The sequence below is a fragment of the Rhagoletis zephyria genome, unplaced genomic scaffold (assembly GCF_001687245.7).
Source record: "Rhagoletis zephyria isolate East Lansing unplaced genomic scaffold, Rhagoletis_zephyria_1.1 Rzeph_scaffold_02721, whole genome shotgun sequence".
Classification (NCBI taxonomy): domain Eukaryota; kingdom Metazoa; phylum Arthropoda; class Insecta; order Diptera; family Tephritidae; genus Rhagoletis; species Rhagoletis zephyria.
In genome coordinates this window covers 22,412-37,841 of record NW_016159805.1, presented here as the reverse complement: position 1 = coordinate 37,841, position 15,430 = coordinate 22,412, and the positions used below count along the sequence as shown (strand labels likewise).

The 15,430-nt window shown below is 41.4% G+C and overlaps 1 protein-coding gene across 1 annotated transcript in view; it reads right to left on the bottom strand.

Moving 5' to 3' along the window:
* Positions 1–2,344: 2,344 nt before the first annotated feature.
* Positions 2,345–15,430, bottom strand: part of LOC108367542 (collagen alpha-1(I) chain-like) — a 19,378-nt gene continuing 6,292 nt past the window's right edge. The window contains exon 3 of the mRNA XM_017622172.1: positions 2,345–2,457. Coding sequence (XP_017477661.1) covers positions 2,345–2,457 — 113 coding nt within the window. The remainder of the gene's footprint in view (positions 2,458–15,430) is intronic.

Below are 15,430 nucleotides of genomic sequence, written 5' to 3'. Positions count from 1 at the left end.
TATATACAAAACTTTTCCATTAACACCAATAAGGTATGCAAGACAAAGCACTTGCTGGAAGACTACTGGGCCAAATACAGTGCGAATTATGATGAAGTTCGCAATATCGAGCCTACTGAGGAAAGCGAGAATCAGTTGACAAATGTGCTAGCAGATGGTCATTTCGATGCAATAGAAACTGCTTATTGCGAAGCTGTCGGTGAACTTAACGACTCCATCGAGCAGTTGTCTATCGCTGGGCATGATACGACATCCGTTCGACTTCCGCACTCCTCAGCGTGCGCTATATCAATTTTGCCTAAAATTGAACTCCCTAAGTTCGATGGCAAGCTGCAGGGCTGGTTGCAATTTAAAGACATGTTCACGACGTTGGTAATTGGTGACAAGTCCTTGTCGAATGAGCAGCGCTTGCATTACCTAAAGATCAGTACGAATGGCGAAGCAGAAACTCTGCTGAAGAATATCTCTGTGATTGACAGCAACTTCTTCATTGCATGGGATACTTTATGCCAGCGCTACGATAGCAAAAGGCGATTAGTGAAGATGTACTTAAAAGAAATCCTTAATATTCCTTACTCTCAAACCGAATCGGCTGCATCAATTCGTAAAATTTTGAACGGCGTTTCTGAAGCCATTCGGGCGCTTGAGCATTTGGAGTGTCCAACGTCTAAATGGAATGACTGGCTGGTGTTTTTAGTGACTGAAAAACTTGATCCCAGCACTGTCAGAGATTGGGAAATCTCACTCGAATCGCCAAATCATATTCCAACTTACAATGAGCTTGTGAAGTTTCTGGAGAGTCGTGTACATGGCCTTGAGTCATGGGCGCAACCCCAAAGCAAAACCAAAAGGATTTTGGACCTAAGGTAACTCAAGCACTACCCGTGCGCAGCCATCTTAGCGGCGTCACTCGATGCAGCAGTTGTTTAGGTAAACACATTCTTATGTTTTGCCCCGAATTCCGAAAACTTTCACCAGCACTTAAGCTAAACTTCGTTCAAAAGAATAAATTGTTCCAGAATTGCCTAAAGGCTGGTCATTGGTTTAACAAATGTACATCTGCATATACCTGCCAAAAATGTAATCAAAAACACCATACTATGTTACATGACGGCATGCATCCGATCAGTATTGCAACGCACCACGCTCGTGCCTACGATGAAGACACAACAATAACAACATCACAGAACCATGTAGTGCTCGCTACAGCTCAGATAAATGTACGTTCAGAAAATGGCTACTGTCTACAACTCAGAGCACTTTTGGACAGCGGATCTCAGGCGTCTTTTATTACGGAGTTTGCGGTGCAACAATTACACCTTAAACGTAGACGCTTGCAGGTCCCAGTAACTGGAATAGGAGGTACAAATGCTGCAGTCTCTTCAGGCTTAGTGGAATTCGACGTTAGCTCTATCTGCGACCCAGGTTTCAACATTGGGTGTACAGCGTTAGTTTTACCACGTTTAAGTCAACAGTTACCAGGCGCTCGCTTGGATCCTACGCTTTTTACTGACCTTTTGAATCTGAATCTTGCAGATCCTAGATTCTATGAGCCTGGTCCGATAGACGTAATTTTAGGAGCTGACATTTACGGACACTTGCTCTGCGGTGAACTGAAGCAGTCATTCACGAGCGCCTCCGTGGCACAGCATACACACTTAGGTTGGGTCATTCATGGACGTTGTACTGAATATATCGCCCCACTACGCACAAGCTTTTGTGCGGCAACAGCAATCGAGCTCAACGAGTTAGTTAAAGCTCTTTGGGCTTTTAACGCGTGTGAAGATGGCGAATCGTCATCTAAACTCACTCTTGATGAGATTTACTGAGAAGACTTCTTCGAACGTACAACTCGCCGGACCGGATCCGGTAGCTATATAGTACGCTACCCATTTAAACCATCAGCTGACTTGTCTGTGTNTCTAAACTCACTCTTGATGAGATTTACTGCGAATACTTCTTCGAACGTACAACTCGCCGGACCGGATCCGGTCGCTATATAGTACGCTACCCATTTAAACCATCCGCTGACTTGTCTGTGCTTGCAGATACTAAATATGATACTGAAAAACTTTATCATTATCAAAACAAACGCCTGAACAATGATATTTATTTTAAAACACTCTATGATGAGTTTATGTCCGAATATCTCCAACTCGGTCACATGCAACCTGTTTGCGAGGACTTTGAGCCGCAGCCTGTCTGCTATATTCCCCATCACGGTGTTTAGAAAGGCTCAAGCTCAACTACAAAACTACGAACCGTTTTTAACGCATCACGTAAAACGAAATGTGGTTGGTCACTAAACGACTGCTTGCTTGTTGGACCAAAGCTCCAAAACGATTTATCCGCAATTATATTGAAGTGGCGATGGCACAAGATCGCATTTATGGCCGACATCGAAAAATGTTTCCGACAAATCTTGGTTGACCATAAGGACGCAGATATGCAACGAATCTTTTGGAAAGATGAACATGGCCAGCCTTGCCTATATCGCTTACTTACAGTAACTTACGGACTCAACTGTTCGCCTTACTTAACCATTAAAGTTCTCCATACTTTGGCGATAGATGAGGGTACAGAATTTCCAGAAGCAGCAGATGTTTTAAAGGAATGTTTTTACGTAGATGACTGTTTAAGCGGCGCTAGCTCTGTTGATAAGGCAGTTGAATTACAAACAGCAATTACAGACTTAACTACAGCGCGGCGGATTTACACTGCGAAAATGGAATTCCAATTCCGGAGATTTTCTTCAAAAAATTCAAGGAACAAATGCCAATAAAATATGTGCGCTTAATTCGGACCAAGACACTAAAGCACTGGGAATTTATTGGTCATGCCAGGATGACTATATTGGGTACAAGGTAAAAGTGAGCGTAGTTTCCGTAGCAATCACTAAAAGACAGCAGCTTTCCGACGTTGCAAAAATTTATGATCCTGCTTGCTTGCTGGCTCCTATCATCATCACTGGCAAGCGTATGTGCCAAGCTCTTTGGCATACCGGATGTACGTGGGATGACCCGATTCCCGAACCTTACCAGAGTGAATGGATAAAATTCCGTGATGAGATGCCACTGATAGAAAACGTAAAAATTCCGGGGTGGCTTTTCACAGCTGACGACATAGAAGAAGCTCAGCTGCAAGTATTCTGTGACGCGTCATCAGCAGCCTTCGCAGCCGTCGCGTATCTACGGGTGACGCAGTTGAACGGTGAAATAAAAGTATCTATTATCATGGCGAAGACCAAGGTGGCACCGTTAAAGAAACGAACCATACCCTGTTTGGAACTAAATGGAGCAGTGCTTGCGAGTACTTTAACCTGCAAAATTCTTGAAACTCTGCAGCTTAAATCTACTCACACATGGTACTGGTGTGATTCGAAGACAGTGATCAGCTGGATTCGGTCCAATCCTGGACAGCATAAGCAGTATGTTGCCAACCGGATAGCAAAGATTCAGGAGATGACAAATGTAGACGCGTGGCGGTACGTGCCCACTAAATGCAATCCGGCTGATGTCGCGTCTCGTGGCATTTACCCTTCGCAACTTGAAGACCTTAGCATATGGTGGACGGGCCCCACATGGCTACAAAAGGACGAAAGCTATTGGCCAGCAAGCATCGTTGGTGAACCAACAAGCACCCAGGCGGTTGGGAACGACGATCTTAGCATTGTGTCACTAATATCGGTTCCTAAGCCTGATGACTGGATTCTTCAGAAATACTCGTGTATCCAAAAGCTACTAGCCGTCACTGCTTGGTGCCAGCGTTTTGTATGTGCAGCATTGAGAAGACCCCATGAGAACACTGACTTTTGCACTGCTGCAGAGAGAGCTAAGGCGTTGAAATATTGGATAAGGTACGTTCAAAACATACATTTTTCTAATGAAATCTCCAGTCTCCGGCAGAAAAGAGGACTCAATGCAAAGAGCAAACTCCTAAAGCTCAACCCAGTGCTGGATGATGATGGACTTTTGCGCTTAAATGGACGGCTGAAGAACGCCAGTTTACCTTTCTATGAACGCTTCCCTATCATCTTGCCAAAAGACAGTCAACTTAGCAAGCTTCTTATCGCGCAGGCGCATGAAGCCACGCTCCATGGCGGCACACAAGCAACTCTGCGCGCTCTACGCAGACGATACTGGCTAATCGACGCTCGGTCAGCCATAAACAGCTTTATCCATCGGTGCATTAAATGTTTTCGACAGAGAGCTGTAGGTTCCAACCAGATAATGGGGAATCTACCTACACACCGGTGCAATGCTGCTGCTCCTTTCAAGCACTGCGGGCTGGACTACGGAGGTCAGTTTAAAGTTCGAGCTACCAAAGGCCGCGGTAGCCGCAGCTTCAAAAGTTATGTGGCACTATTCATATGCTTGAGCACTCGTGCTATACATTTGGAATTGGTCAGTGATATGACAACCGACGCGTTCTTAGCAGCACTTCGACGTTTTTTCTCCCAACGCGGCTATAGCTCCGATATTTATAGTGACTGTGCAACAACTTTTGTCGGTGCTAACACAGTTCTGAGGGAAGACTTTGTCGCCTTTCGCGCTCAAATAGAGACTGGTGCTCGTTCGGTGGCACTACACAACGTATCATGGCATTTTATACCTCCAGGATCGCAAAATTTTGGGGGTATTTGGGAGGCCGGCATAAAGAGCATGAAACACCATCTACGTCGAGTCATAGGTGAATCAATGCTGACCTTTGAGGAATTTTACACTGTCTTGAAGCAAATTGAGGCCGTTTCAAATTCCAGGCCGATATCTTCTCTTTCCGACGACCCTTCGGATCTGACGGCGCTAACTCCTGGGCATTTTTTGGTTGGTGGCCCGTTAGCCGCCACGCCCGAGCCGAACCTTCTCGACATAAAGACAAGCCGCCTCACTAAATGGAAGCAACTCCAACAGATGCAGCAAGATTTTTGGAAAAGGTGGAGTGCGGAATACCTACACGAACTGCAAGTGCGTCACAAATGGCAACAAACCAAGTCTAATTTAAAAATTGGAGATCTGGTTCTGATTCGCGATGAACGCGCACCCCCCACTCAATGGCTCTTGGGCCGGACTGAAGAAATGCACGCTGGTGATGATGGGATTGTTAGGGTGGCAACAATTCGCACCAAATCGTCTTTGATCAAGCGAGCCATCTCAAAATTGGTTATCCTTTCAATAGAAGCTGGCACCGATGAGACGTATGGTGGGCGGCCGCACGGTGAGCTCCTTTTTTCGTCCACAATGGACGAGGTGGGCGGGAATGTTCAGAATCAATCACTACACTAAAAGTGCGATGGCAACTCCTTAACATTTTGCTTTTGTGTTATTCTAATCTACTGTCATTCCTATTGTTTATGTCTTGTTCTTTTTTCTCTCAGCACGAAAAGCGCATGTGCTAAGTCGATACCTGCAATAAAATTACATTATTACAGATCAAACTGCTTGCTTATAGTTAAAACAAGGCTATCAAATCTAACAGACCATTTTTCCTCTATTGTTATTCCGAATATGAAGCGCCTTGTTCTTTAAGGCTGTTTAATTGGCAACCAACAAATGCGACAAAGTCGATATAGTGCAAAGGATACAAACTCCGATTGCTTCACCAAAGTCGATGTAATGCGACGTATACACGGCCCAACTGTTCGAGTGGCAGAGTGACTGGATGAATGTTCAGTACAGACGTTCCAACGCGACGTTAAGCTCACTGGGTTTGACGCGCGTTAGCATGTGAAGGCCTTGAGCAAAATGCAAGGAAATAGATACGAAGGGTAGTGGGAGTATAGCTCTGTTATTAAATAATATAATCAAAGAAGAAAAAAAATAGGGAACAGAGAGTTGATAAAAAAAAAATCTTGGAAAACTGAAATATTCCAGAAAATTTAAACGCCATCTTCGCATTTAGTCTGGAGAAAAGTAGATGTCAAATAGAAAAATTATTCCAGCTGGCGGTATCTAGATACTAAAAAATCTTTAATATTTAATTTGCTTTTAAGAGTTCTTTTAGTTAAATTTCATCCGTATCATTTTGTTTCTGTACTCTTCACACTTCCAATTGTATGTGGAATTCAACCTGGTGAAGTAAAAAGGAGACATTTTTACTACTATCGTATTTAAATCTTTGGCTCCTAATTTTTAAGCCTATATTCGTGGGAAGTACAACAAAAGAAGACTTTTTCTCATATATATTTTATGAGAAAATTTTTTTCTTAAACGAGATTAACTTTCTTGTAATTTTTCTCCAGTGAATTGTCTATGTCAAATACCATTCATCATTAAACATGGTTAACTTATGTCATCAAATAAAAAAATTTAACTCATTAAGTTCATAAGGAATACCTCCATAACCAAAAGTATCGATATGAGTAGGTATCGATGCTTTAGATCCGATATTTTTTTTCGATACTACTTCCAAGAAAAAGTATCGATACTAGTTTTATCAGTGGCAAAATTTGTGTGTGGGGATTTTTCATCTTGATAAAAGCATTTGTTAGATGGCTTAAAACAAGTATGTTCGTTGCATTGGAGCGCAAATATTCTTAAAAAATTAGAAAATGTGTTATTTCACATCCAAGTACATAATCAAAAATAACACAGGTCCAGCGGCGGATCCAGACTTTTTTTTTGATGTTTTCCGGGAAATGTGCCACTAATTCTTATTACTGTAAACGAGTTATTCTTGTATATATATATATATATATTAGGGTGATCCGAAATAACTAGCCTGGCCTATTTACTGAGAAGGAAATTCTCCCATTTGGAAAAATTTTTATTTAAATTTTAAAAAGCGTCAGTGGGCATTTGAAATTGTCTATGTAAAAAACATGTAAAATAAATTGTTTTCGTTAAAAATGTTACAACTCTTGACCCGTTAAAAAAAAAGTTAAAAAAAGAGATAAACGTTTTTCTATGCATATTCTTATAGGGCATTAAATTCTCTAAAAAATTACCCTGAAATTGGTTGTCTTAGGGACGATTAAAAGTATTAAATATGTTAATGATATTGCTGAACGAGGTTTTATCATTGGTACAAAATTATAATTATAAAGCAATTAATTCAATTACCAGTAAATGATTTAACAATTAATTGTTAAGCAAAAAACACAACCGACCTCAATTCTCATATAAAAATTTAGGAGTACCGTTAATTCTTTCATGATCCAATGATCAGATCTAAACCAAATCAGTCTGGGACCACCTTAAGCGCTAACATACAAGAAAAAATATATTCTGACGAATTGATAACCTTCTCCTTTTTTTTAAGTCGGAAAACTTGTTAATATGTGGCGGTCTTATGATTATGCAACGCATTGTACCATTAACTTGTTTGACTTGTGTTTAGAGAAACTTTGAATTGTTAATTTATTCGTTATTTATGTGTTAAAATTAATATAAAAAAATGTTTGTGTTTTCAATGTGGAGAATTTGTCCTCCTGAAATGTTAAAAAATTCTGGTCACCTCAACCATTCTTCGACTTTTGGCCAGCTTTTTCGAAAAATTGGCCACTGTACATCGGTCTTAAAAAATTAAATATTTTTGCAATTCTTTTGACCAAATTTTGAACCTATAATTTAGACTATTTATTTAATTGCTTATTAATTTTACTTATTTGTTTATAAAAGCATCATTTAAAACCGCATAAATCAAATTTTCAATCCTTGTGCCACATTTAAAAAAACAACAAATTTTCGTAGAAATTTATTTGTTTATAAAATCAGTAACAAAAACCGCATATATCAAAATTTGAATCTTTGTGCAACATTAAAAAAACACCAAACTTTCGTAGAAATTTCGAGCTTTTTAATTTGATTTCCTTCAAATATTTTGAGTATGCAGTTTTGTACTCCTTTCAATTTGCCGTCCATGCAAGTTACAAGTAGCTCAGGCTTGCGGTTGATGTTTGGCAAGTTTTTCTGTTGAAAGTGTGTCTCATTACACCGTGCGACAAAAACCAAAAATTTTTAAAACGCACGAGAAGTTAATATATTCACAGAGCCGAATACAGTATAACTGCGTTTTTTTATTTTTCTCTCTGACGTCAGGATATTTAAAGGACTGAAATTTCTTGGATGATTAAATAAAAAAAAAACATTTAAAAGATTTGTTGCATTGTAGAGTAACAATATGGGTATCAATTAAAAGAAAAAATTCTGTGGTGCACCAGGAAGAATAAGTGTTGAAAATGTCCTTCTTAGGCTTTATCCTTGAATATCCTTGGAAATTTACAATATTCATTTTTTGAAAAAATATATGTCAATATATGGGAATTTCTTAGAAACTTCGAATTTTTTTGTGAAAATTTTTATTTTTTTTTTTTCAAATCGTGAGCACATGTCTGAAATTTTTAGTACACGTTTCTTCAGCTGCTAGAATACGAAATGCAACGTGGCGCAACGTTTTAAAGCAACGCACCAAACGCTATTAACGTTTTTTGCGGTTTTTTTTGCAAGTGGAATTTCGAAAATTTTCAACATATAGATAGGACGGGACTTTTTAGTAAGTTCTGGCTATTTTTATATGTTTTATTTAATTTTTATTATTTTTTTATGAAAGTATAGCTGGTTAATTAGCAAATACGATATAAATAAATCCAAATTTTAGCCATTGTGCAAAAATGATGAAAATTCTGCAAATTTTGACCAAAATTTGCAACTTCATGACCAGCATCTTTAGACAAAATTTTGGTATTCAGTTTTGTAGTTCATTAAATTTTAGCAAGCAAATTGCAATTTTAAGTATCTTGGACTTACCGTTGAGTTTTGGCATTTTTTTTTTATTGACGGTGCTCCGCATTTTTTTCATATAAAAAAAATTTATGAACATAAACTGCCAAAAATCAACAGTAAGTCCTAGCATCTACAGCCCAAGTTCTTTCATTTGACACATCATTTTCGAAAATCGAACGAACGGTGTAGATTTCATGACATTGGACAAAAAATGTCTTTGGTATAATATATATTATTGTTTTTGGCTTTTCTTATTTCTTTTTCGCACTGTAACTTTTTAATGAACAAATAAAAAAGTGGTGAACGAGGATCATAGTTCAACAGTATATTGCACAATAGTGCACACACGTATTTGGCTAAATTTTCCAATTCCAGAAGACGTGCTAATAAAAAATATGAATTTTTACTTTTGTGCACGCATCGTAACCTTTTCATGAAGTTGTTTTTTTAACTATCTTCTAATGAGAGCACATAAGCCTGCCACATCTAGCTCGATTTTTCTTATGCTCCAGAACACTATACAAGTTGTTCGATAAAAGTTTTAGGTACGCACCAGCTACAGTATACAATAAAAGGCGCGAGTGTGTGTCAGAATTTAAAAAAAGGAGTCACGGCACCTTGACTCCTCATAACTTATTTTCTATTGCAAGCACATACTTCTAACGGGGTGCATTCGATTCTCCTCTCCACATATGGGTCCATGCGTCGCATACGTGACAGTCGTACGTTTTAATGTGATAAAAAAAGGAATACCATTTGTTTTCTTTAACCTTTTTGGGCCATTATATAGCACATAATTAGCTCTATATTTAACCGAAAAATGAAATCAATCGAACTGCTTGGTCCTGAAATATAAGCATTTAAAGAGAGGGTCGTTACGTGACAAAAAATGGAAGTTGATTTTTTCTTTTCTTACAAAATCGCAAAACTCTGTGAATTGTGGATGGCTATTTTCATGAAACTTATTTTAATATGATTTGGAGCAATTCTAGTTGTTTTAAGATTTTTTTGAATTAATGCAAATTGTTTCAATTTTCTTTAACAACCCCAAGTGTGAAACGTGACGTGACGGGGCGTCACGTGACATAAATTTCCATCGTTATATTTTTGTTAATATTGCTTTTAAATGAATTTTTAACGCAAATAAAACATGTATTTTACGTCGAATATACGTTATATTTTGACTTCAACCCCAACTCAGGGTCAATTTGTTGGAAATCTATGATTTATTATGTTTCAAATACATACGCCAAATTCGAACCAAATCGCACCATAAATACGGTTTTTCGAAATATCTCGACCTTGGCACCACCTAGGAAGACCATTTTACGCAAACATGATTCTACTTATATAGCCAGTATATATTTTAAAAAGCAGACAAATCGGCCCGTAAACACGTTAGATATAAAACTTTTATTTTTTATGTCGTGGTGGACCTTCCGCTGGAAACACCCATATACCAGTTAATAATAGACTCAAACATGACCAATCAACGCACCAATTTTTGCAACGTAAAACAAATAAAAAATAGGAGAGTCACACACTTATCTATGAAAGTTTCGCAATCTTATTTCTGAATTATATGCATATTTGGCTAGAAAATATGTACGGTGGTCCTTTTTTGTACTTACATAACCTACACAATATATGTTACCAGATTTTTGTTAATAAACCAGCGAAAATTATGTGTCCGAAGAAAAACTGGCGAGTCATGCGAAAGTTGGAATTAATTCAGAATTGCCCATATGTCTAACTTTATTAGTTTTTGATAAAAACAAGTAAGAAAGTCTAAGTTCGGGTGGAGCCGAACATTAAATACCCGGCGCAAGTATTAAATATATGTTTTTTCACCTTTCCGAAAGCTACCGCTGGATGGTAAGCGTAAATTAGCGTCCTTAAATTTCGAAATATTGAAGTTTCAAGCATTTTTGAAATTTACCGTTATATGAAAAGCGGCCGTAATTTTAGTCCGATTTCAATAATTTTCAACGTTTTGCTTTTATGTGGCAAGCACAATAAAAATACCGAGTTTGGTACAAATTGGTAGAACGGTTACCGATATACATATATGTGATCATAAGTGGGCGGTGCTACGCCCATTTTCTAAAATTTAACCACAAACATATTTCTTGGTAAAGAATTGTTGCAAGCATCGATTTTGAATAAATTAGCTTTAATATTTACTGATTTATCGAAGATTTTGTATTTCTCTAAATTACCGTTATATGGGAAGTGGGCGTGGTTATCGTCCGATTTTTTAAATTTTCGGGCATTTAGTATGCTGTACAAAGGCCAACAACTGTGCCAAGTTTGGAAGAAATTGGTGCAGCGGTTACCAAGATATACACATGTAACCATAAGTGGGCGTGGCTACGCCGATTTTCCAAAAATTTACAATATTTTTATTTTTCGTCTAAAAATTGTTGTAAATATCAATTTTGAGTGAATAATCTTCAGTAGTTACTGAAATATCGCAGTTTTCGTATCTACGATAATTACGGTTATATGGGATGTGGGCGTGGTTATTGTCCTATTTTTAAGATTTTTGGCCATTTAGTTTGCTGTATCAAGGCCAAGAACTGTGCCAAGTTTGGAAGAAATTGGTGCACTGGTTACCAAGATATACACATGGAACCATAAATGGGCGTGGCTACGCCCATTTTCCAAAATTTTTTAATATTTTTATTTTTCGCCTAAACTTATTGTAAATATCAATTTTGATTGAATTATCTTCAGTAGTTACTAAAATATCGAAGTTTTCGTATTTCTGGAAATTACCGTTATATGGGAAGTGGGCGTGGTTACAGTCCGATTTCGCCAATTTTCAATACCAACCTACGTTGAATTAACGGAAACCTACATACCAAATTTCGTTGAGATATCTCAATTTTTGCCTTAGTTATCGTGTACACGGACGGACGGACAGACAGACATGGCTTAATCGATTTCTCTATTCATTCTGAGCATTTATGTATACATTTCTCTATATCTATCACGATTCGTTTTGGCTGTTACAAACAACCGTTATGTGAACAAAATTAATATACCCTTGTGCACAAGTGCGCTCGGGTATAAAAATTGTACACTTCTCTTTATAACATATTGATAGTAACTATATACATAAATAAAGATACTGGAATCATTACACTGTACAGCACCCGGAACCAATTTTTTTAAAGAGAATGAGTCATAGTTAGCCTCCGAAATCGATATATTGGCCTTCGAAGTTCGAAAGGGACCTTTGGTAAAAAATTATTTTTTACTAGGGAGTGTCTATTCGCACTTTACCAGTATCGCCAGTGTACTAGTGTCGCCAGTGACACCAGTGTCGCCAGTGTCTCCAGTGTCGCCATTGTCAGCAGTGTCCCCAGTGACACCAGTGCCGCTAGTCTCACCAGTGTCGCCAGTGTCACCAGCGTAACCAGTGTCGCCAGTCTCAAAAATGTCGCCAGCGTCACCAGTGTCGCCAGTGTCACCAGTGTTGTTGTTGTTGTTGTAGCGGCTACACGGACAAGGCCGTTAGGGTTGTCTGGTTTTCCGGGCATGCGAAGAGATGTTTCGAGTCATGTGGGGTCTCTCCGCATGCCGGACACTCATTTGGCACATCCTCGTTCAGTCTACTAAGGTAGGAGTTTAACCTGCTGCAGTAGCCAGAGCGAAGTTGGGCTATTGTCGTTCGTGTCTCCCGAGGCAGATGAAGCTCCGTCTCGTCTATGTCCAGGGGCGGTATGCCTAGAACGGCATTCACAGGTCTAGAGTCTACATAACTCGAGACTGACTCCCTGTAAATGCCGTTCAGGGCCAGTCGGTAAGCTGACGGGTCCAGTGGTTGCTTGATGAACCTCTGGACTTCGTCCGTCAGTTCATATAGATGCCTCCTGACGTGCCTAGGCGAGGGCTCCTCTGCAAGCAGCTGTCTATTTGGGTGGCCACTTCTGTGGCTCCCGATCAAGAACTGCTTGCAGAGCATTATGTTGTGCTCCTTTACGGGGAGCATTTCCGCCTCGCCGTGGAGATGATGTTCGGGCGACATCAGGAGTCATCCTGTCGCTGTCCTGAGTGCGGTGTTCTGTACAGTCTGTAGCTTCGTCCACTGCGTCCTACTAGTCCCCGGCGACCACACTGGCGCCGCGTAGTTTAAAACTGGCCGGCCTATATCCTTGTATGTTGCCAGCAACGTTTCTTTTTCTTTGCCCCAAGTACTGCCGGCTAGCGACTTGAAGACCTTGTTGCGGCTCTGTACTCGATGACAATAGCGGTTGCGTGCGCAGAGAAGGAGAGCAGGTTGTCGAATGTTACTCCGAGTATTTTGGGGTTAATCACCGTCGGAATTGGTGTGTCACCGACGTGAATTCCCAGCGGTAGCCCGACCTCCTGCGTCCAGGTTGTGAACAGGGTCGCAGAGGATTTCGTAGGGGAGAGCGCTAGACACTTTGCAGTGAAGAAGCGAGATAGTTCGGAGAGATAATTTGCCGACCACCGTTTGAGCCTCTGTGGGAGAGAGGAAGCCTCTATATCTTCTAGTAGCGTGGAATGGCAGACGGTGTCAAACGCCTTTGACAAGTCCAACGTTACAAGAATCGTTCTACAGGGACGGTTTCGGTTAATCCCACGAGTTATCTGAGTGTTTATGGCGTTAAGTGCTGTTGTTGTACTGTGCGCTTTACGGAAACCATGCTGATTCTTCGCTGGGGTCAAGTGGTTCGTGAAATACGGGAGTAGCAAGGCCTCGAGTGTCTTCGCTACCGGGGAAAGGAGTGTCATCCGATGATAAGAATCTCCTTTGTTCGCAGGTTTCCCGGTTTGAGCAGTGGGACCACTCTCCCCACCTTCCAGATGTCTGGGATGATGAGAGTGGCCATAGACAAATTGAGGACCTCCGTTAGGTACGCTACCCCCGCAGGACCAAAATTGTTCAGCATCAGCATGCATATTTCGTCGCGACCCATGGCTTTGGAGGCTTCCCGATGGCCACCTGAACTTCACCGCAAGTGATACCAAGGGGGGCACAGGTTGTTGGCAGTTTGTGCAGCCTTCTGGTCACTCGACGCTTGGTTTTGTCCACCGGAGGATGCAGTATGAACTGCTGGCTAAAATAGCTCGCGCATCGCTCCGGGTCCGACGAAGCATGGTCGCCGAAGGAAATTTTGACTCTGTCGTCGTGCTTCGTCGGATTGGACAGTGACCTTACGGTTGACCAAAGCTTGCTCACACCAGAGGTGAAGTTACAGGTCTTAAGATGCTCCTCCCAACTCTTTCGCTTATGTACGTTTACTAGTTGCCGAATCTCCGCGTTGAGATCCCTGATACGGGGATCTCCGGGATCGGCCTGACGAAGGCTATCACGCTCATCGGGTAGAACAGCCGCTTTGGCAGGGAAGTTTGGACGTGGGTCCGTGATACATCCTGCCGGTATGAAGCGAGCTGCAGCAGCAGTGACAGCCCTGCGGAACTTACGTTCACCGAGATGAACGTCGGTTGATGTGGGAAGCGCTGTGAAGGTGTTTTCGATAAACTCCGCGTAACCTTTCCAATCAGCTTTAGAAAAGTTGATATAGGTCCGGTGTTTGGCGGAGGCAAAGTCGGTTGGTTTATCTATCGAGATGACTACGGGTAGGTGGTCTGATGCTAAAGTCAGCATAGATCGCCATGTTATGCTGTATATCAGACCAGCGCTCACTATGGTGATGTCTGGCGAGCTACTGCAGATACCCATAATCCTGGTGGGTGCGTCGTCGTTCATTGTGCAGAATGTCGAATCGTCTATCTGCTCAGCCAAGTCTGTTCCCCAACGATCGTTTGACAGGCTTGAGTGCCAAAGATAGTGGTGCGCATTGAAGTCACCTACTACCATACGGTTTTCACCTCTGAGGAGCGCACCTATATCAGGGTGATATCCTGCCGGGCAGCAGGTGACAGGGGGTATGTATATGTTAAATATTTCAAGCTCAACATCGCCTGACCGGATAGCAATGCCCTGACATTCTAGGGTGGTATCCCTGCGGTCGATGTCTGCTTCGATAAGACGATACTGCACGGTGTGGTGCGTGATGAACGCTAAGCCACCACCATTATCTCGCTCGCGATCTTGACGGTGCACGTTGTACCCGGCACAATTCAATAAAGTTGAATTGCTGTGCAACTTCGTCTCTTGGACCGCAGCTATCAATATACCATGCCGACACATGAAGACGGTTATCTCCTCAATCTCGCTCTGTAGCCCGTTGCAGTTAAATTGAAGGAGCTTCATATGGTTCGGGAGACGTGTTGTGATGTGGGGTGTAAGGGATGTGTGTGTTCTTACCGCCATTGGGTGTGTGCGTTGCTGTGATGGTTGCCGCCCTGTGGTGGTGGCGGGAGGCGTCGAAGTTGAGGTCTGCGACCGAGCAGCGCAACACGGGCCCTCGAAGTTCCCAGTCCAATCTCGCGTGGTACGCAGACCTGAGCATGCCCTAAAGTGGCACCAGCCAAGGCAGGTGTTGCACTTGTTTGATGTCACATTACGGAATAGCCTGGTATGACATACCGTGCAGATTGTAGGGGGAACCAGGAGTTGACGGCGGCGTGTGGGTGGTGGTGCGGTTGTGTGTGTTATGTGGTCTGTCGTGGCTGTGGTATGGTCTGTGGTGTTATTGTGTTGTTGTGCTGTGGTGACTGCGTGAGGCTGCTCGGGTGGACTGAGGTTAGGCGTGGAGGCTGCTCTGTTTGAG